We start from the raw sequence: 23,493 nt of genomic DNA on the forward strand, positions 1-23,493 counted from the left end.
CACTTTGAACCTGCGACCTGCCTCTTCCATAACACACCCGACACATACTGAGTTGGCTGTTACCTGTCTAGTCGTCGAAGTCAAGACTATCAACTCGCACCCCAAGTCATGCTTCTCTAGACTCAACCTTCCCATACAATCATTAGAAATAAAAGAATGAGTTGCTCTAGAGTCGAACAACACTAAAACTTTATACCCCAAAAGTACACATTGCTCCTGTATTAAATTACTTGACTGTGTAACTTTAGTGTTGGTCATGGCGAATACCCGACCTACAGCTTTGGGTCTCTCTGATGTAGGTGCAGATGGTTTCTTCACCATTATTGCCTTCTTATGAGGACATTGGTTGGCGAAGTGCCCCGTCTGGTTACACACAAAGCATTTCCTACTTTCCCCTTGTCCTCCTGATTGACTAGCCAACTTCGGGCAGTTCCTCCTCAAGTGTGCTCCTCTGCACTGATAGCACTGTATGCCGCTAGTAGATGTAGATGGCTGGCTGTATGGCTTCTTCGCCTGTCTGGACTCAGTAGCACTCTTATGTGTTCAGCTAACTGGGTTGGGCCCCTTCTCTAACTGCTCGACGTTCTTTGCCTGTTCCACCATTATTAGAAACTGGCGCACCTTCAGCGGCACAATCACCTTTTTCAGCTCATGTCGCAATCCCCTCTCGAACTTCAAACAACGATATTCTTCAGTAATGGCTTGCGAGTAAAATCTCGCCAGATGCTTAAACTTGTCGACATATTCTTGCACTGTCATGTTACCCTATTGTAGTGCCAAAAAATCTGCCTCTTAGTCTTGCTTAGCTGTGTTTGGGAAGTACTTCTCTAGAAACCGGGTTCAAAAGTTGGCCCAATTCACCTGTTCGTCACGGGTCTGCATCTGTTGCTGCATTACTGTCCACCAGTATTCTGCGTCGTCAATCAGTAGGTATGTGGCGAAATTGAGCTTCTGCTCGTCAATGCAAGTCATCACCTTAAATATTTTCTCGCACTTGCGTAGCCAGGCATCAACTTCATCAGAAGTCACTAGGTTGAGCTGCCACTGGTGGTTGCATCGCATCGACCATGCGATGGATAGCCTCAACAATATCTTCCGCCCCGTTTCCATTCCTCCTTCTTCGGTTTGTTGCCATGGGGATGCACCACATATTCAGTTGTTGACATTAATTTAACTCGAGTTATTATTATTATTTATTTATTTTTATTTTTTTAAGCATACTCTAAGAATTTCAATCAGCATAACACAAACAATAACTAACGTGGTAAGCTCACTTTCTAAAAGCCCCCAAATTTTGCTCTGATAGAAACTATAACATCCCGGTCATATATTACTTAATTAAATTAATTAAAGAATCTAATGAATAAAAACTTCCACCTTCATTAAGTATTTTCCCAAAACGTGGAAAATTTGAAAACTTTAATTGCAGCATAATTCAAATATTCGCAATTACTTTATTACAAAACCAACCAAAGTTCAACATAATTATAAATTACATCAAAATCCTTTAAATAAAAATCCTTTCAAAAGCTCCCAAGTAGACCCTGCACTCTGCCTCTAAGCATCACCTGCATCATCATCTACTCCCGGATAACAAGTTATCTGATCATCACCACACACAAACAGATAAGGTGAGCTATGCACAACAAATAATTAAATATGAATAAACTCACCCAAAATAAATTCCATAATATTTATCTTTAAATCTCTCATTCCCCATGAACTCATACCCTTTATGAGTTGTATGCAAATGCATCTTGGTCTCGGGACTTGTTGTGCTTCCACGAACCTCCTCGTTCGTGGTCCATCCTACAAGCTTATCCCGCTCGTAGTGCTGCCCTACGGACTCCCTCGTTCGTAGTCCAACCATTCCAACCTTCACTCGCTCGAACCATGACACACATGCAATCACCATACTATGGACACCCTCGCCCAAAGTAGCCTCCAGTGGACACATCCACCCTCGCCCATCATGCGGTCCCATAATGTCATGAACTCCCTCGCTCATGACTCACAACCAAGCACATCCTGGACCCCCTATGGACTTAGTCCTTCAAGCCCAAAGGCCAACACAACTAGACTATCGCAGCAAAAACCACATGGCGCTGCCTAAGCGTTGCCAAGCGAAACAACATATATTGGCCGTCTGGCGCCACTCCTCGCGCCGCTAGTCGCCAACCTATTAGAACTAGTCCAGTTCAAGTATCATGAACACCGCCTGGCGAAACCTCTCTTGAAAAATTGCTCCATAGTTCCCATGGTGGCTTATCACTTGGTGGTTTTCTCCGTGCTATCAAGCGTCATACCAGTAACGTGAAGGTTACTGGTTTTACACCCCAACACACGTTCTAATGAACTAAACATCCAATTATCATAGTATGACTCAAAATGCAACAACACACATCATATGTATGAATCATATACACCTATACTTTCACATGTATTCGCATAAAACCATCAACGACAAGTGTTGTACCCAACACACAATCCTGGACAATCGAACAAATATATAGTCCAGGACGTACGCATAGTTATTGCCCCCAAAAAATCGCACTGGCAATAATGATAATAAAATCGGTATAAAACAATAATGATAGAACAACAATAATAAATAACAAAATAAAACAAAACAATAATATTAATAAAATAGTAATAATAATGAATAATAACATAAAATAAATAATAATAATAATAATAATAAAATAATAAAAATAAAATAAAACAATAATAAGAATAATAATAATAATAATAAAACAATAAAAGATAAAATAATAATTATAATTTATCATATATGAAAGACATTACATACATATATTATAATATATTATAATATATATATATATATATATATATATATATATAAATAAAGAATATATATAACTAATTTATATATATTTATGTTATATATCAACCTTAATAATATATATATATATATATATATATATATAAAAGATTTACACCCTTCTCCAATTGTTTTTAACATATATTATATTTTATTTTAATATAGTTTTCGAATGAAAGTGGAGGTAAATAAAGATTTGAAGAGTAAAATTGGTTTATACCTTTCATAACAAAAAAGTACCTGACGTACGTAGGAATGTCAAAAGTATTCGTACCCGTGGGTATCCGCAGATAAAACCCACAATGGATAAGAAATGGATATTAAAAATGGATACCTGCTACCCGTGGGTACGGGTATTTTTGATACCCGCATGTTAACGGGGCGGGTACGGGTATCATAGTATCCGTATCCGTGGATACCCGTACCCGCTAAACTTTAATTCACAAAAATACTCTTATAGATATATATATATATATATATATATATATATATATATATATATATATATATATATATATATTAGTAAAAAACATTTTGTCCTAATTTTTTATAAGTTGCACATCTTGTCTTCTATCTTCATTCTTCCAACTTCAAGTATTGGTACGTTGTCTTCTTTCAAGTACATCCCTTAACATTTTTCTCTTCTCCTTCTTTGAAATTGGGCATATACATCAAACCATATATAGATAGTGACGTTTATGGTATGCTTGTTGTCAAATAATGGAATCAAAATAAGAATATTTGGCACGTGACAGTTAAGGTTTATTATTTGATTATTTTTCAGGAATCAATCGGAGAAAGTAGACTTGTTGATCAAAACACTAATTAAAGAATTTCTATCGTGTTGAACGTCATTTTATATTTATTTTTATCATTATTTGGACTTGAGTTAGTTTAAAATTTATTTAAAATTTATGACAATGATGTATTTTATTTTATTTTATTTGAATTTATGATTAAATATTTATTTTTTAAATAATTTTTTAAATACCCGTGGGTACCCGTGGATATCCGCGGTATGAAAAAAATAGATGGGTAACCGCATAACAGATACCCGACGGATATGGGTACGGGTACGGGACAGATATTTATCTAGCGGGTAGGGTACAGGGGAGCTACTACCCGTACCCTACCCGCCCCGTTGACATCCCTAGACGTACGCATGGTTGGAGTAAAGGAAAGAAAATAAGATGATCCACGTTCCATTAATACAAAGGTGCGTTAAAATTACCTAGCAACAGATTAGTCAGTGAATTGATGGAGCAAAAAGACATTATGCATAGACAATGTGAGGCACACCTACAAATTAAAGTTTCTGCGTGGTTGTCCAATCACACCTAAACATTGCTCTAATAACTTAATAAAATAAAAGGTAAGGCTTAACTCTATCTCTACACCACGTGAAGCAAGGAGGAAATAAGTATGGTGTGGGTCCCATGGCCTTTTAGCAAGTCGACTAATATGGTAAGGATTATTAAAAGGATAACCACGTGTTGTGAATAAGAAAAGGGATCAAAATGCCACCACCAATGCTAACGTTAATCACCATCACGATTTCAAGTTGAAAGAAAGAAAGGTTTATGCCACAAAGGAGAACAAAACGTGGCTGCAACATACCACTATACATGCATTCTGTTATAAAAATACTATTAAACCATTAACGAAAGGCAAGAACCACGGGACACAACCCGTCCTTCCACAAGCATCACAATTTGACAAAAACTAAACAAAACACCAAATAATCGAAAAGGAATTGTGCCCTTAAACTAAACCTGTGTTTGCACCGTAAAAAAAAGGATCTCTTCTATGCATGCTATGGGTTCCAAAGAACCCAACTAATCAAGGCTTGAGGAAATAGATTGAAAACAAAGGACCAACCCCTTACCTCAACAAAATAGGGATACAAACCCAATCCAAAACAACTCATGCAGACCCGCATATATTGCGTCTACAAACCACTCCAGCACTGCCCCCATATACCAACCAAAACTTGAGATTGAACCATAAACAAGAAGGCACCCGTGCTTGCACCAAAACGTCTATCAATGTCGGCAGTTGCGTTGCCTCCAACGGTCCATTCGGCCACCACATCAACACATTGGCCACCACATCAGTGCCTACGAGACACGAACAAACCTGCACCGTGTCACACCTTGTTCCTTTCCATATCGTTAACAATCCTAAACGAGTCATATCGCCATCGGGAACACCATGCGCAAAATACGCTTCATTAAAAGAAAACAGAAGAACCACACTGGTACGGTTGTACTACATCGTGAACTAGATCCAAAACAAGCAACACATAAGAGAAAGAAAAAGCTAGGATTGCACCCTAAACGTGGATCGGATGAACAATATTTGTACACATACAATGGTTTTCATACGAAGCATCAAATAGTGTAATGTGATGAAAACATAAACGGAACTAGTACACACATCAGAGTAGATAACACGAACCACAAAATTGATCACAAAACAAGAAAAGAATACATCGATTCAGCTCCCCTAACCTGGAATTTGCTTTCCAATTGGTCCCTTAGAGTGCTTCCTTCATAAAGCTTTATCAACCTCCTCTTTTCTTCCCCTTGGTACATCTTATTCTCCCTCACTCTCTCAAGTTTTTAGAATCCTCTCCCCCTCTTGGTTCTGTAAATTTTGTTATATGGAAGGTCTCCCCTCTTTCCACTAATTCCTTATTTCAGTCACTCTTAATCCATTTTAATTTTTTTTATTAAATAAAAAAACGAAAATGAATTCAATGAGATTAATTGACAATCAAGTGCCATTAACAATAGGTTTATCTCTACCCTTTTTGCTTTCTCCATTAACGACCAGGGTTCTTATGTCTCTCTCAATTCCCCAAAAGAATTTTACATAAAAAAAATTTAGATTAATTTAATGTTAACCAAGGTTCAAACCCAACACTATTCGATTATCAAGCAATACACAAGCCATTTAACCATTTAAGCTAGTACTTTTCACGTCATAATCTTCTAACTAATGTTATTAAATGCTCCTTCCAATTTCCCATATTAAAATTATATATTTAATTATATTTAATTTTTACGGGTCTTACACATCACAATAAATGCAAATGGAAAATACCGGTCATTTAGATCTCTTGCAACCACGACTAACAACTACCCTCCATAAGTAGTTTTGAGGTGGCATTGGCGCCATTGTCGGGGACTTGTGTTCCAACATAAGACGATTTGAGCATTTTATGAATCTTTTAGGCTTTATTTTGTTGTTTCTTTTCTTGTGTATTCTTTTATGCAGTTTACTTATGAATGTTTATGCTTTTCATTGATTTGGTTTGTGCTTAATGCTTGTCTCAGGGTACAACTTAGAGCATGATCTAATTGTTGGAAGGTCCTAGGAATGGGATTTCAACAACCTACCTAACCAAATCAAACCAGATAGTACAAGTCACCAGAGATGGGATTATGTGTTTGGCCCATATTATTCTTGTTTTTAATGCAAGTTTTGATCCACGCTTATGCCAAGGAATTGGCTAAGGTGTGTCAGGCTTAGATAGATGCAATAAGAGGAATCTGAGTGCTTTTACCTTAGAGAATATGAAAAGTAGTATTCATCACCTTAAGGTAGTACTGAGTAATCATGCAAATAAAAGGGATCTGAGTGAGGTTACTTGAGAAATCTATTTTAATCATTCTGCATATTGAAATTGTTGTTTGGTTGGTGTGCCTGTGTTTATGTTTTTCATATTTCTTTTCTACTTGTTTTTCTTTTCAATTATCTTTCTTATTTTTATGTTTATGTTTTCAATTCTCAAACCTTTATCTGTATCAAAAAATGGGCTAACTTGTTTGTTCGAGTTTCTTGGTGTTCTTGTGAGTGATATGTATTGATATTAATGATGAACAAGATATAAGGAGCAAGGAAATTTGATACGCAAGCTAGCCCACCCAAAAAGAGTTTGATTTCTGTATTTTTCTGCTTTAATTGTTTGTTATGTTGATAATAAAAAGGTGACTTGGCTGGTCTGACAAATATGATGCACTTGGTTTTATTGCTTTGAGTGAGTTTGCATGACTTTGAGGAGAACCATTTATGTTTGCTCATAAGTTGTTTTTGGGTTACATTGAGAGTATGACGTGATCTTGTGAAAACTTGTGCTTGTGGTTGTACTCATGTTTGTATGCTAAGAATGTTATTATTGTTTTTAGGCTTAAATATACATTTGGTCCCTATTTTTGTTGTTTTTATTCAATTTGGTCCTTATTTTCGTTTTATGTTCAATTAGGTCCTCACCCAAAAAATTTTAAAAAATAAAAATTAAAATAAAAAATTAAAGAACTAAGACCTGACACATGACATGTACTATTCAAGAACATTAACTATTTAAACATCATTAGTGAAAATGATCAAATTGACCAAAATTTGGCAAAAATGAGGACCTAAGTGAACACAAAGCGAAAATAAGGACCAAATTGAATAAAAACAACGAAAATAGGGACCAAATGTATATTTAAGCCTTGGTTTTTATTGCGATTAATGACTATGCATGGTGTATGACAACCTTAAGAAACCAAAGAACTAAACCAGGTGAGATTTTATGCCTCAAAGTTTATATCTATCAAGTGTTACCACTATTGACATACAATTAACTTTGCTTGAATTTTATTGCTAGTTGTTCTTCATTAGCTTTTTTACATATACACAAGGCATTTTCTTTCTTTCCTTGCAGTTAAACCCAAAAAGCCAACTATGTTTTCAAAGATTATAACCTTTATGTAAGTTGTTTGAGCATTAAAAGCACATTTCCTTCATCTTTGAACCCTAGAGCATTGTTGAAAATGATTGACCACCTCACCTTAAGTGGAAAGAACAAACACTTCACGATCATTAGTGTGATTCAAGTGTGGGGCAGTTACCAAAAGAGGGGAAACATGAAGATCATAATAGAATTGGTTGTGGTTGATTTGATGCCATCTTGTAAATACGTCCCATATAAAAGAAAAAGAAACAAAAAGAAAAAGAAAAAGAGAAAAAGAAAATGATGAATAATGTGATTGCAAGATGGTGGTGGTTGTATTCTAGTTTTAAAGTATAAGAGAGTAGAATGTAAAGATTGCCAAAATGATTTGATTGCTCTCTTTGTTCATTCATGCCACCTAGAAAAAGCAATTTCCTTCCTAGCCTAGTCATAAATTACCAAATAAAGTCCTTGTTGTGTTTGCATTTTTTGAAAACTATTGGCTCTGTCAAATTGTGTGCAATTAGTGGTAGATGAGAGAATGACACACCCTTATACACTATTGTGCTTGAGTAAAACACTTTTTCTAGTTAGAATTGATTTCTTGGGTTGATCAATGGAACATTTTTTCCTTAGTTGTTAATCTCTCTTAAATCATGTATATTCATTGTTACGATGTTTACATTGTGAGCAACATAGCTAGGGATTTGCAAGGTTTCACATATTCTCTTTGGATCAGTGTTGAATTTAGAGCATTCATGAATGTTATCTAAATTGATTGTGTGAACTTACTTCTAAGTTGTTTGACCTTTGTCAAGTAGATGTCTTCCTAAGCCAAGTTACCTCTTGCCTAAGGACAAACAATGTTTAAAGTGTGGGCGAATTTGATAACGTTGTTTTCTACCTTTTATTGGTGTTAAGTTTTGTGAATAAAATCAACTTCTCCATAACTTTTATCTCGTTTAATCCTCAAGTTTATGTTATTTTTGCATTTTTTTTTTGCATTTTAGTTGTTTTATGCTTTTTTACTTCTAATCTCTATTACAAGTATGTGATATAAAATAATAGGAAGCAATTCTCGTGGAGGAAAACAAGCTATAACTCAAGAAAGCATAATTGGACAAGAAAGATTGATTCTTAGACAAATAACCATGTCGAGGGGCACCGAAATCGTGTCCAACACTGTAAACATGGAAACAAGACTCACCTATAGGTATATACTGCCTTGGACCACCCCCGGAAGGCAAAAAAACCATCATTGGGCTCCAGGTTGACTCGTTGGGCGAGCTAGTGGCTCACTAGGCGAAAATGACAGCCCATAATTGTAGTATTCGAGTCGTAGGACGAAAATATGGTTTGCCCAGCGACTTACAAGTCTAAGACCATTAATTTTAGGCCTTGTTGGATGAGAATAAAGTCGTTGGGTAAGAATATTGACCCCAATACGTGGATATGGTTATTTAATCATGTTTTTACGAGAGTTTTGGGGAATTCCTCATTTTGAATGAATAAAAATACAACCTTGGGTGCTTGGGAGAGGCTCTTAGAGGATGTTAGGGGTGTTGGGAAACTCTCCCTTCTCCTTCTTGGGTCTCCTTCTTCATCCATGGAGGTTTTACCCCTTTTGGGTTGGAAAGGATGAGGGACTATGAAATTGGAGACGAAGATGCAAATGGAAGGCACAATTGAAGCATAGAGCATTATTCAAGAACCTTAGGAGAAGGATTGTTTCTACTTTATGGTTCCAATTTCTTCCCTATCCTTCAATTTTGTAAAACCCTAGGTTCTCCACCATGAAGAGTAATTTCTATTTGCTGAGATTAGATGTAAAACATTGAATTCTTCTGTAAAACTATGTTGTTAAAATATATATGCTTTTCCAATTCAAGTTAGTGTTTGATTTCCATGCTTCATGCTTGATATGGATTGTTCACATGTTTGATTTATGATTCTTGAGGTTTTGGTATAACATCCAGATCGGATATTACGAATTTAAATAATAAAACAAAGAAAATAATAATTAACTTCATTCAATGAAACAACATTTCCCAAAAACACGGGAAATTTAAAACTTTTATTACACCAGTACTTGTCTAAAATGCATGATTATAAAATTCCATTATAATTATAAAAGTCTCATAATGCGAAGATTACAATTTATCCAAAACATAGTAAATTATCAAATCATCAATCTACGATAAATTCTCCCTAAGACTAGCCCCGCTCCGGCTCTATGCCTCACCAGATCCACCTGCAACATCATTTGCTCACGTGTACCGTGTACACGATCATCGCCAAACACAAGCAGATAGGGTGGGCTAACATAATAAACAAATATATATTATTCATATACACATAACAAAACACATCAAAAGAATCCCCTCCTTTAACCCCACATGGCCAAAACCATGTCGATATTAAATTCACATCAAAGGAATTCTATCCTTCAGTTTCACATGGCCACAACCATGGTTGGATATCCAATTACCACATGAATCTCATTCTTTCCTTCCACATGGCCACAACCATGTGGATCGTGTTCTATGTCTTCTTGTGAGTACCTCAAGATGTCTTGCTGCCACACCTATCAGCCACAACCGATAGAGCACGTGCAGGAAACCATGTTACGGATCACACATCGTAACGCCAGGTGGAGTTCCCAATACGAACATAGTCCGTCCGTAATGTCCCAAGACTACCAAACTCATCAATTATGTACTGAGGAGGGCAATCTATCTGGACCCATCCGTACTGGCCACAACCAGCACACTCACACCGGCAACACTCGCCAACCCGAGCCATAACTTAATAGTTCCTCGTGTTCATCCGCTATCCCGAGCCACAACTCAAGGGACGTCATTCCGAGTCACCCAAACCCATGATTAGTGTAACATCCCTAGGGAATATTACTTAAAAATAAATATTTTAAATAAACATTTTCATTAAATAATCATCTCGATAAAATTCCCAACGTGGGAAAAATTTATTTCATTAAGTTATCGCGTCAAAACTCATAACGGGCTCATAATTCATTACAAGTTCCCAAATTTTGCATTTAAACATAAATTACAATTCATTAAAACCATAGAGCTACTCCCATGCTAGCCCCTCACTCCGCCATCTGAACATCCTCAGCACCACCTGCATCAACATCTGCTCCCGTGTAACGAATTACACGATCATCGCCACACACAAACAGAAAGGGTGAGCTGAGAAAATAAAATAACAAGAATATAAACACAAGACAGTTCATTTACCCATCTTAATCATTATCTATAAATCTTGGCCAAGACCCTAACCCCAAGACTTAACAGTCTTCAAGTCACACAATTGGTTAGCCTTGAACTCGGGAATCTGATGCTCACACGAACCTGCCCGCTCGTGGTCCTGCCTCTACGAACCTCCCCGCTCGTAGTCCTGCTCTACGGACCTACCCGCCCGTAGTCCAACACATGTGATCCACCAGCCCCTGTACCTCCCCGCACGTGGCATCTCTCAACGTGAACACGGAACATACGAACCTCCCCGCTCGTATCCCCACGTGAGAGTAACTTGATATGAACCTCCCCGCTCATATCATCACATGTCACACCATCCATGAACCTACCCGCTCATGGCACAGCATCTCCCGATCCAAGCATCATTGTCAGCTTAACAAAACCACACACCAAATGCAAGTACAACAGCGTTTCCGCCTGGCCCGGCCCACACAGCCGCCAGGCGAAATTGTTCCAGACCGCCTGGCGGTATCCACTTCCCGCCAGGCGCCAGCGCCCTCCAGACCTCACTGTTTTCTCGTCACCGCCTGGCGGAGCACACCGTGCCGCCAGGCGCCTGCTCAGTGCAGACCCTCTCGCTAAGGCTATCGCCTGGCGGCTATCAGTAGACCACCAGGCGCCATACCAGAAGCATTCTGCAGCTGGTTTTGGCACTCAATTCAGTTGATTCTGCATTCAAAAATGACTCTAAGGAACATTTCTTATTGGTTCTATCACAAACCTATTGACTTTACAATCATCCCGCTATCATTATACTTTCCTATATCTCATTCTTAAGACGTTTCATCCTCAACCTTTGATTCACTAAGACCTCTCCTCTAGAGTAATAATTCAATAATTTTTTTAGAGATTACCCCATCCTTTGCCTTCACTCACTTCACCCTACAGGATGGTCCTATCATCACATTAGACATACAGACTTATCTTAGCTAATTGGTTAGTTTTATTGCCACATATCCAAGGTACACCATTCGCTACCTAACTTGGGTATTTTCCCCTTGTCATCATTTGCTTACAACGGTTTATCCTTTACCACCAAAATTTCCAGTACCTAATGGCCTCTTTATATCTCAATTCTCTTCCCGCACATTGGCGTACATATAATATCACGAATTCTCACTTCCTCCACCCTTACCCCCCAATTATACTGGATTTTGCCCCATTACGAGTTCACCCTTCACCTTTCACTCCGCCACTGCCCCAGAGACCCCAACAGTCCCAAATCACTCACTGGCGCCTAGCGGCCACCATTACGCCGCCAGGCGGCACATCAGGCCCTGAAACAGCTCCCTAATTTCCATACTTGCACAGCCCATCAATTTCTCCAGAACTTGATCAAACACCCAATTACCATTGAATATAACATGTATATAGCACTTCCCACATGAATTACTAGAATCATCATCGAATTATATTATACCCGATATAACAACTACTTCTAATCAACACATCAAAATTCAGAATGACCTTTTGATCTCAATCACAAACCCTCTCTGCCCATACTCTAATTAATTCGCAACACCCAAACAGTCAAGATTACAATCACTATATGCAATCGCAGAACATCGGAAAACAATGGAGAGTTCATGATTTCACAGAATTCACAACAACACAAAGAAACAGTGATAATCGTTATGCATCGCCTGGCGATCCCGGACTCACCGCCAGGCAGTTCATACCAGAAATCCAAAAACGGGGACAAAATTAACGTGACGCCTGGCGGCATATGCATGCCCGCCAGGCGGTTTCTGGGCAGAACCCAGAATTTCCAGAAAAACAGCGTCAGACAGAGAGGAAAATTCATACATTTACACATGGCAGCACAAAACTAATCGATCACAATTATAAACACACAAAGCAACTCCCCTAACCTGGATTCCTTGCTAAATTCGAGTAGATGTGCTTATCCTCTCACCAAACCTCCCTAGCCCTTGCTTTCTACTCCAACCTTTGCGTTTTTCAGCCCCAATACTTTATTTTATCAGTCCCAATTCTCAGAAAGACCTCTGCTTATGTGTACCACGAACCCTAAGTGTTATTTCCTCTCTTTTAACCCTTGCTCTCACTATCTCCCTCCCTTAATTGTTCATCTAGTGGCTTATACGAATTTTTAATAATAAAAAAATGATACAAGGTTAACCAGTTTGTTTAATCAACCCTCTGTTTTCCAGCTCTTAAGTTGCCTCCCTCTTGGCTGCTAGGTTTCCAACCCTTCCACATTCATGCACTAGAAAATTTGGCAAAAAGAAAAGTAATTTAGTTCTCAACAAGGTTTGAACCCACCCTCATGCATATACCAAACCAAGGCCAAACCACTCAACCAACACATGTTTCATGCTAAATCCTACAATTTTAAGAGTTTAACATGATCCATACGAGTTCCATATAAAATCACACAAAAACACATAATTTAAATAACATCCAAGTGGCATACATAGGACTCAAACCCAAGTCCTCACACACAATAAAGTACTCTCAACCACTTGGGCTAGTACCTTTCCATGTCACAGCTCCTCGCATTTATTGCTTTAAACATTCTCGTTATCCGTCCTAATTAAATAATTAATTAAATAACTATTTAATTTTCCCGGATCTTACATTACACCCCCCTTTTTAAGATTTTCGTCCTCGAAAATAAAACTTACCAGGGAATAAGTACGGATAGGATTGCTTCATGCGATCCTCCATCTCCCAGGTCATCTCCTGGGTAGTCTCATCCCACAGCACTTTCACAGTCTTAATCTCCTTCCCCCGCAGCTGCTTCACCTGTGAATCCAGAATTCACACTGGCCCAGTGCTCACCGTCAAATCCTCCCGAATCTGAATATCATCAGACTCCAGTACATGTGACGGATTTGCAACATATTTCCTCAACTGGGAAACGTGGAACACATTATGCAGATTCGTCAAGTGTGGTGGTAGGGCGATCTCATAAGCTGCAACCCCAATTCTCCTCAGAATCTGATAAGGCCTAACAAACCTCGGGGTTAACTTCCTCGATTTGATGGCCCTCCCAATACCAGCTATCGGCGTTACTCTGAGGAATACATGATCTCCAGCCTCGAACTCTAGAGGTCGTCTCCTCTTGTCTGCATAGGACTTTTGTCTGCTCTGTGTAGCCCTCATTCTCTCCTGGATTGCCCTAACCTTCTCAGAGGTTTGCTCTGTAAAAACTCAGGACCCAACACCAATGATTCCCCATCCTGGTTCCAACACAGTGGCGTCCTACACCGCCGCCCATACAATGCCTCATATGGAGCCATACCGATGCTGGTGTGATAACTGTTGTTGTAAGTGAACTCCACTAAGGGAAGCATCTCACTCCAACTGCCCATATGATCCAATACACAAGCCCTCAACAGATCCTCCAAGGACTGAATGGTACGCTCCGACTGACCATCAGTTTGAGGATGATATGCAGAACTCATCCTCAGCTGAGTCCCCAACGCCGCCTGCAATGACTGCCAGAAACGAGATGTAAATCTCGGGTCTCTATCTGACACTATACTGGCCGGCACACCATACGAGTTCCATATAAAATCACACAAAAACACATAATTTAAATAACATCCAAGTGGCATACATAGGACTCGAACCTAAGTCCTCACACACAATAAAGTACTCTCAACCACTTGGGCTAGTACCTTTCCATGTCACAGCTCCTCGCATTTATTGCTTTAAACATTCTCATTATCCGTCCTAATTAAATAACTATTTAATTTTCCCGGATCTTACAATTAGCATCATATATGGCACTAATTTCATGCATTCTACCCTTTCATATTCAGGCCACGATAGTAAAAAAGAGAGCTAACTTTGAGTTCACCAATGTTCGAACCCATACCATGCCAATTGTCAAATCAATGCATAACCATTCAACCAACTCACATTTCATGATAATTCACATAATTCTATACTTATGTTATCACTCAACATGATCATGCACATTATTAAATTTAATAATAAATCAAACAACACATAATTGGCATACATAGGACTTGAACCCAAGTCCTCTCACACAATCAAGTACTCTCAACCACTTAGGCTAGTACTTTTCAACGTCACATCAATCAATATTTAATGTCATAAAGGCTCCCACTACCCGTATTTATTAATTAATTAATTATTTAATTAATTAATTTTCACGGGTCTTATAGTTGGGACATATCTTTAGAATCTAGACATGAAATTGAATACCTAATGGATGTCTAGGAATAGAACTTGGTTCATTAGTAATCTTAGACTCTTGAAACTAATGCATGATTTCATTTCTTGTGGATTCAAAGGATTGGAACTTGATGAGTGATCATATGCTCAAAGGCCATAGGAATAGGATTTGAGTATTCTTGTGAGTTGATTTTAACATGAATATGGAATTAAAATAATTTAGAATGCATGAGAATGAAGTGGTTGAAGTTTAATCTTGACAATTGTAAATACTCTGTTAATTTTCTTATTGCACACCAACTTTTTGATAAAAATACAAAAAGAGTTTCTTTGTGTTTTTGTGAACTTTGTGGTCTAATTGGGTTATTGAATGTGAAATTTTTCATGTGTTGCATAAGTCCCTTGGAACAACGATAAAATACTTATTACTCGCTATGTGCGACCTGTAAGACCCGAGAAATTTAATTAATTAAATAAATAAATAATTAATAAATGTGGGTCGTGGAAGCCTTTATGGCATTTAATAGTGGTTGATATGACGTGGAAAAGTACTAGCTCATGTGGTTGAGAGTACTTTGGTTGTGTGAGAGGACTTGGGTTTGAGTCCTATGTAAGCCACTTATGTATTATTTAATTATTATTGTTTTAATAATATGAATGTGCATGTTAAGTAAGAATATAGTAATTGAGTTATGTTAGTTTAGCATGAAACATGAATTGGCATGATGGTTAGCATTGACTCAATATTCGCATGGTTAGGGGTTCAAACCTTGGTTTGAACAAAATTATTTTCTTTTTGTTAACATCTACTCTAGCATGGAAGTGAAGATGCACATAAACCCTAAGGCATGTGGCAGCAAGGGTGGCTGGAAACAGAAAAGGTAGTAGGCCATGAAGTGATGACTAATTGTGGGTTAATGCTATTTTCGTTTTGGTGCAATCAAACCATATTAAGAGCACAATAAAAAGCTAATTAAGGGTAAGAGGAAATTGGGAGTGTATTGGGTGAATTGAGTGAAGCAAAGGGTGAGTGGGAAGAGAAAGACAAAGGAGGCCATTGGTGATCAAGGAAAAAGCTTGCAATCTTCAATTTTGGCAGAGGAAACCAGGTTAAGGGAGTTCCTTCGTTGTTTTAAATTATGATTGTTGCGTGTTTTATCTATATATATATAGTATGATGATGTGTTCTGAGTCATGTTTGACATGAAAAATCTGTGAGTCCTTGTTCTGTTTGAATTTTCTGGATTTTTCTAGAAACCGCCTGGCGGCGCAAGGACTGCCGCTAGGCTGCACATGCGTTTGCGTCAGTTTCTGGGTTCTTTTATGAACCGTCGGGCGGCCGAAGGAGACCCGCCAGGCGGTGTGCGTTGGATTGCCAGTTTTACACTGATTTTTGATGGTTTCGTGGCGTGATGATGTTGGAATTGAAATTCTACGGTGTGTGAATAATTGCATGGTGAATTGGATATTATAACTGTGTAGTTTCGAAAATTACATGAACCTTAGGTTGTTTGGGTATGGGAGGTTATACGGGAATGAGAAGATGAGATAATACACATTACATATGTTGATTTGTATTCTGTGGGATAATAATAAAGAAATGGAATTTGAAATTTATTTGAACAATTTGGTGGCCAAGAACGAGGTATCAAATCTTGTAGAAGTGTGGTAATTGAGGGAATGGGGCATGTAATACGCAAATGAGGAGAAGGTAAGATGTGAAGGCAGCCTATTGGATCGAAAATCGAGTGGAATCAGAATTGTAGGGGTTGGAATAAGGTTCGAAGGTGTTGAGGAAAATTCTGGATTCCTGGAATTGTAGGAACCGCCTGGCGGCACCATATTGGCCGCCAGGCGCCACACCAGAGGTGCGTGGTGTGTTGATTCACAAAAAACACTGTTTTTCGTACTTTTTGCGTAACAGTAATCACCGAGCGGTATTTTAGTCCCGCCGGGCGCCAGTCGTCTGATTCTGGGCGCTAGGCGCCACCAATTTTTCTAGTTCACACAGTTTTCGTAAAACTGCATTTCCCGATTCGTTAACCGTCCGATTTAGGTGAAATTTTGACAGGTGGTCCATAACATGTGGTTCTTCACTTTAAACGGTGGAGATTGGATTTGGAGGTCAGTAACTAGAAATATACATTACTTAATATTGCTGATTTTGGAGTTTGTAAAATACATGAATAAGCCTTTGATGAGTTCAAGTAACTTCTAATGAAGCATAATTGGGTGCATGTGGTAAGTTAAATTCAGAATGTATGTTAATTGGGTACGAGTGAGATAATTATGTGAGATATGGTATGGATGGTGCTTGATAATTACGTGGTTTTGTGCTTGTGAATTTTTATTGAGGTACATATGCAATATTGACAAAAGTGTGGTGTAATGAGTTTATAAAAATATCAGACTGTATGATCCTAAGACGGGGTGTATGTGGAATGTATGTGGCATGTTTAAAGGGGTAAGTGAAGGAGAGTATGGGTGCATGACAATACTTGATTTGATGGCAGGTTTGAATGGGTGTGGTGTAATCTTATTACAGTTGTATGACTGGAAAACCAGGCTGTGTTGTAAATTGTTATGTTGTATGATTGGGATCCCTTGGGGATCTGTTTTAAGTGCTAAAAACCAGTAGCATTGCACTACTGGTATGGCGTCTGGCGGCGAGAGCGAGCCACCAGGCAAACGGAACACAAATCAGTGGCAGTGGCCACTATTGACGCGTGGCGCCTGGCAGTAGGGGTAGTTCCGCCAGGCGGTCTGGTATAGCAGAGGTCCTGATGGCACGGTGGCGCCTGGCGGCGCGGGCAGGTGCGCTTGGCGGTGGCGACAAGTGGCGCCTGGCGGCGGGACGGAGTCCGCCAGGCGGTGATGGTGCAGTGATGATTCTGCGGGCGCGTGGCGTTTGGCGGTGTGTGATGCCCGCCAGGCGGTCTGAACCTAGTGTGTGCCTGGCGACGTGGGATGCGCGCCAAGCGGTTTTGGTTTAGTGATGGTGCGTAAGGAAAGGTTTCTACACATCTTTAGGGGATGTTCATGATGCGATGCTTTGGCTGAGGGCCCAGTTACGAGTGTAATCTTGTATTGGGGTAACACGTGACCACTCTAGGCTGTGACCTGGTGGTTTAGGAAGTCCAGTGGAGTGTGCGAGTTGTGGCTCGTACGGCGAGGTTCGGGTGATTGCCCTCTTTAGAATGATTCTGATAGAGCTTTGGTAGTCTGGAACAGCTACAAACTTCATGTTTGTTTCGGGGAGCTCCACTTGGTGTCACAGTGTGATGCTGTGGCAACGTTATTCCCACGTGTGGACTATCAGGTAGTGGCTTGTAGTCGGAGGGGCGAGTAGACACTCGTGCAGCAAAGATCGATCATCATTCTCACCTAAAGGATATAGAAATTATAGACGTCTAATGAAAGTATTGAAAGTGGAGAAGTAAGGAACAAGGGAGAAGAATACTAACTCGGGGTTTTAAGGTTGCGATGTTGTATTTAATATTTTATGTGTTTGGTTTTATTTAAATGAGCTCACCCTATCTGTGTGTGTGTGGCGATGATCATGTAACTCGTTACATGGGAGCAGATGATAATGCAGGTGAGCAGGCGGATACGTAGAGACGAAGTGGGGAATGTGACGGGATTATTTATTCAGTCTTATTATGATTTACTTTTAATTTTGTTATGGTTTGATTTTGTAATAATGGAATAGTATGATTTTAATTACTACGGACGCTATGTTGAACTTTTAATTTTCCCGCGTTTTTGGGAAATTACGAGAATAAATACGATGTTTTATAAATCTTGTTTCTTATTTATTTTTAAATAGTAATTTCCGGCTAGGACGTTACACGACCGATGCACTTGCCTTTTTCACTAACAAGTTTGTGAGAATGAGAAAAAGGAGTTAATTCCAACTCAAATAGTCATTGGGTGGCGGATGTGTATTGGTTATAGGAAGTTTAATCAAGCCACTCGAAAGAATTATTTTCCTCTCCTTTTCATGAACCTAATGTTGAACGGTTGGCAGGACAAACTTTCTATAGTTTCCTAGATGATATAATCAGTAATTAATCCTAAGGACAAGGAGAAGTGCATCCATCAATGAAAATTCAAATAAAAAATTGAATTTACATTTTTTATTAATTTTAATATTTAATTATATTAAAAAACTATTTTAACATACTAATGTCAATATATTTTAAAATTTAACAAAATAAAATAAAATAAAAATTTCAATAGAAAATTCAGACTCCAAAAACATCTCATTAAAAGAAAAGATAATAAATTCTCATTAAAAAACATAAACATCTCAGAAAACAAATTCTAAAAATCTAAATTAAAAGAAAAGAAATAATAAATGATCTGGACTCGAAGACGAATTAAAGAAACAAGCTATACAAATACGTCACTTCTTGCTTTCGTTGGGATTCAAACTCACCATTCTCACTGTGCATCACTTTCTTCCTTCCTTCTTCGTCTTATTCTCCAACCCACACTAAAACCTTCCTATTTTTATTCTTTTCTCTGTTTTGCTTTCTGCAAACGACGTCGCTTCAGAGGTTCAGCGATGTCGTACGACTACCTATTCAAGTACATCATCATCGGCGACACAGGTTAGGTTCTTCTGTGCCCTCTTTTCTTTTCTTCTCGCAATTGGGTCTCCGAATCTCACTCCAAGTTTGGGTTTTTCTCCGGTGCGGTGCAGGTGTAGGGAAATCGTGCCTGCTCCTCCAATTCACTGATAAGAGGTTCCAACCTGTTCATGATCTCACTATTGGTGTTGAGTTTGGCGCTCGAATGGTCACCATCGATTCTCGACCCATCAAGCTTCAGATATGGGATACTGTCAGTTCACCCTCTCCCCCTTTCTATCTCTTTATTTTACTTTTTTTTTAAAGTTAAAATCTGTGGCTTAATTGTGTTTTTTTTTATTACTATTTGTTAGGTAGGGTATTTTAAATTAGATGAGAATTGATCAAGGGTATGTGTATGTGCTAGAACACTAAGTAAAATAGTTGTGATCACTTTTTAATTTGTTTGATTGTTTGATTTTTTTGGCGTGTATGGTTTCATGCTGAATCATCCAACATTATGTTCAAATGCTAGCTACCTAGATTTTAGGTGAAACTTTAAGAAATTGGTTCTGGGTTTAGAATTGACTTTGAGTTGAAACAAGTTTACGCGTATTTTAAGTTTGATTTTGGATGAAATTGTTTTTTTTTTTAGAATTGTTTTTAATTTGATGCGATATTGTTCAAATGTTTTTATCATAAAAGCAATCTAGAAGTAAAATAATATACAGTTTTTATTCTGACGCGAAAGCTTCTTAAAGTTGCTTAAACTCAGTAAATTTTGGACCTATAAAACGTAAAACTGAACATGCCAAAGTTTATCGTTTCTATGTGATTCTGGAAAGTTTAAGGTGAAACCAAAGACACATTAAGCAACTTTTGGGTTGCACAGAAAATTTTGTGGCGAATTTTGCATAGACTTTTTAGAAAGTAAATAACTCAAACATAAATCAAGTAATTTCAAAATCAATTTTAATCAAAATTGGTGTTGCAGAATCAATTTTGGAAACGCAAGCCCAAAGAAAATAAGTCTGTTTACTTTTTTAATGTATTCTTTTATTCTTTGTCTTTATTGTATCATGGTAAATAGGAGTGCAGGGACATGGTTAGGAATAAGGGGTATGTATGTATACAGTAAAAGGGTACTGGATTTATGATTGTGACAAAGAAATCAGAATGTTGTTGAGAATGATTATAAACCGTTTTAGGATTGCAAATCTCTAGTTGAACTTGTTCGTGCAGATATATCCAACACACAACCTATTATTTATGTCTCAGGTTGCTTAATGTTCTTTATCTGTGATGCTACTTAATTTCTTTATGTTTTTCATTGATTTATATAAGCTAGTCCTTGAAGTTCGTAGTTATTGAATCATGCAACGATTGATTACTGAAATTATGTCTGTCCGAGGCCAATTTAGTATATAAAATATACCCAATTCTTTAGTTTGTTGTAAGGCTAAGCCTGGAATTACATTGATTGGCATTGCATGGTGAGGCCAAATTGATGTTGTACTGAATGGTTTGATTACTTCCTTTGATCCACAACATGGTGTATCGGTAGGATCTTAATAAGATTAAAAATTCTTGGTGTTGAAGATGGAATTCTTTATTCATATATATTGTCATGTCTAAACAAGGATGCTATTTTCAACAATATTTAGGTACTTATGCAGAACACCGTTGTTTTACTATAGGCTGGACAAGAGTCTTTTAGATCCATCACAAGATCTTACTATAGAGGAGCAGCCGGAGCACTCCTAGTTTACGACATTACAAGGTGGGTGGTGCTATTTACAATTTGACATAGAGTTCATGGTGTGCATTTCTTTAGAATTATATTGAACAACATACCACTTATGCTGTGTGGTTATTTATTTACCACTTTCATGAGTGCTAGGAATGTAATAGAAGTGAAATGCAGCATAATTGTGCAGTTATGACTCTACAAACTTTTGAAGTTTTGGTGGCTAACTGTAGCTATACTGTTACCTTCTCTTTTGTCACGGGTAGTTTCAATTCTTTTGAAGTAAACATTTGTGTCTTACGTTATCATTAAAGTTTAATGTTTGAACCACATGTGCAGTGCTGGTATGTATCCCTTGTTGCTTCCATTGTGGCTCCCAAACAGTGTACATTTTTTGTTTCATATAAACAAATAAGTATAATGCCCAATGATTCTTTTCCCCTTTTCATTTTTGCTTTTTTGTATCTGGTGGTGGGGGTTTAAATCTGAGGTTTGTTCTTTTTTCAAAGTCCCTTCGACTGAAAACCAAAAAACTCTTTTTTTGACCAGGAGAGACACATTTAATCATTTAGCAAGTTGGCTGGAAGATGCTCGGCAGCATGCCAATCCTAACATGAGCATCATGCTCATAGGGAACAAGTGTGACCTGTCTCATCGAAGAGCAGTGAGCAAAGAGGAGGGAGAGCAGTTTGCAAAGGAAAATGGACTTCTGTTTTTGGAGGCTTCTGCTAGGACTGCTCAAAATGTGGAAGAGGTGATGCATCTCAATCGATATCAAGCAAAATATAGGACATATGCTTTGCAACCTCAAGGATACTGTGAAATTTATTACCATGAAAAGTAACTTACTGCTCATTCTGCAGGCTTATATAAGGACTGCTGCAAAGATTCTTCAGAATATTCAGGAAGGTGTCTTTGATGTGTCGAATGAGGTAAATATCTATTATTTTCCGTCCAAAAAGTGATGGAAGGTTTCTTAAGAATGGATGTTTTCATCATTTTATTGTCATAATAGGTATAAGAAATTTGACATTTTCATTTCATTTGGTAATTATCACTGTATCATCTGAGATTTAGGTTGCTCTGATGATGGTTGGTTTCACCAAAATGAAGCATGGTTGCTTTTTCTTTTTTCTTGTAATAAACAACATATAACATAAAATGGAACTTTCCATGCATCCTTATGTACCCCTTTTGGCTAGATCACCAATGAATCTGTTGTTGCAGTCATCTGGTATAAAAGTTGGCTATGGACGTTCCCAAGGTCAATCAGGAGGCAGAGATGGAACTGTTTCTGCAAGAGGTGGGTGTTGTAGCTGATTGAAGGGAAACCAAATCTGAATCTAATCCTTTTTTGCATCTATTTCTCCCTTCCCTGTCTTAACTGAATGTATACTTAGACTTCTTGACATGGAACTTTTGGAGTACACTGCAACTTCCTGTATAGATCTAATCTCAAAGGTGTTCTTGGAACAGATTTCACTGCATAGTTTTCAGATCTACTAAATGTTTAATGATTGGCTGTTGTGTTCAAAATGCCAGTTTCTTATAGTTTTGTTGTTATCTGCTACAATATTTACATGTTGTAGCTTTTTAGTAGGTACTACCCAATGTTCTCCACTCAATGTTAATCATGCATGAAGTTGTGTGGGTGTCATGTGTACAACTTATCAATCTTCAAAGAATGTCTTTATATATGAAACAAATGAATGGAGTCCTAGAGATGTGATTGATTTTGATTGCAGATGAATTTCTCTATATATGTATGCTAAAGAAAAGAAAGAATAAAAGAAGAAGAAAAAAAAACGAGTTGAGGTTTTTACATATTTACAATATAGAATGAGCATTAGTGTTGTGGCAGCATGTAAACTTAGTATTTGACTAAAATTATTAAGTATGGTGCACTCATAAGAATTTTTTACTACTTTTTCATGTACATTTTACCTTTCTCTCCTCACAAAAGTAAACATCATATAATATGTAATATTTTTTTCTATCATTTTAAGTTAATGTCACAACAATATCTCCTAGTAAACAATCATTTTGTCTCCTATCTCATGTAATAACATATTCCTTTATCTTTTTTCTCATATCTATTTAAAGCATGACATTTATTATCATAAAGTATATATTGGATGCATAAAAATAAGACCAAATCTGTCTGAGTT

At 37.8% G+C, this 23,493-nt stretch overlaps 1 protein-coding gene across 1 annotated transcript; it reads left to right on the forward strand.

Annotated features, from left to right (window-relative positions):
- Positions 1 to 19,410: 19,410 nt before the first annotated feature.
- On the forward strand, positions 19,411 to 22,982 carry LOC114181020 (ras-related protein RABB1b). The gene is made up of 6 exons (XM_028067334.1): positions 19,411 to 19,620; positions 19,713 to 19,852; positions 21,276 to 21,358; positions 21,875 to 22,079; positions 22,189 to 22,257; positions 22,553 to 22,982. The coding sequence occupies exons 1-6, from the start codon at positions 19,575 to 19,577 to the stop codon at positions 22,643 to 22,645; spliced, it is 636 nt and encodes a 211-aa protein (XP_027923135.1). The 5' UTR covers positions 19,411 to 19,574; the 3' UTR covers positions 22,646 to 22,982.
- Positions 22,983 to 23,493: the final 511 nt, after the last annotated feature.

This window comes from Vigna unguiculata, chromosome 4, assembly GCF_004118075.2.
Source record: "Vigna unguiculata cultivar IT97K-499-35 chromosome 4, ASM411807v1, whole genome shotgun sequence".
NCBI lineage: Eukaryota > Viridiplantae > Streptophyta > Magnoliopsida > Fabales > Fabaceae > Vigna > Vigna unguiculata.

Bases quoted from the DNA above. Each gene is read 5' to 3' on its own strand.
- LOC114181020 (XM_028067334.1), top strand. From the start codon at position 19,575: ATGTCGTACGACTACCTATTCAAGTACATCATCATCGGCGACACAG. The intron at 21,359-21,874 runs GTGGGTGGTGCT...TTTTTTGACCAG, and splicing joins CTAGTTTACGACATTACAAG to GAGAGACACATTTAATCATT. The intron at 22,258-22,552 runs GTAAATATCTAT...CTGTTGTTGCAG, and splicing joins TCTTTGATGTGTCGAATGAG to TCATCTGGTATAAAAGTTGG.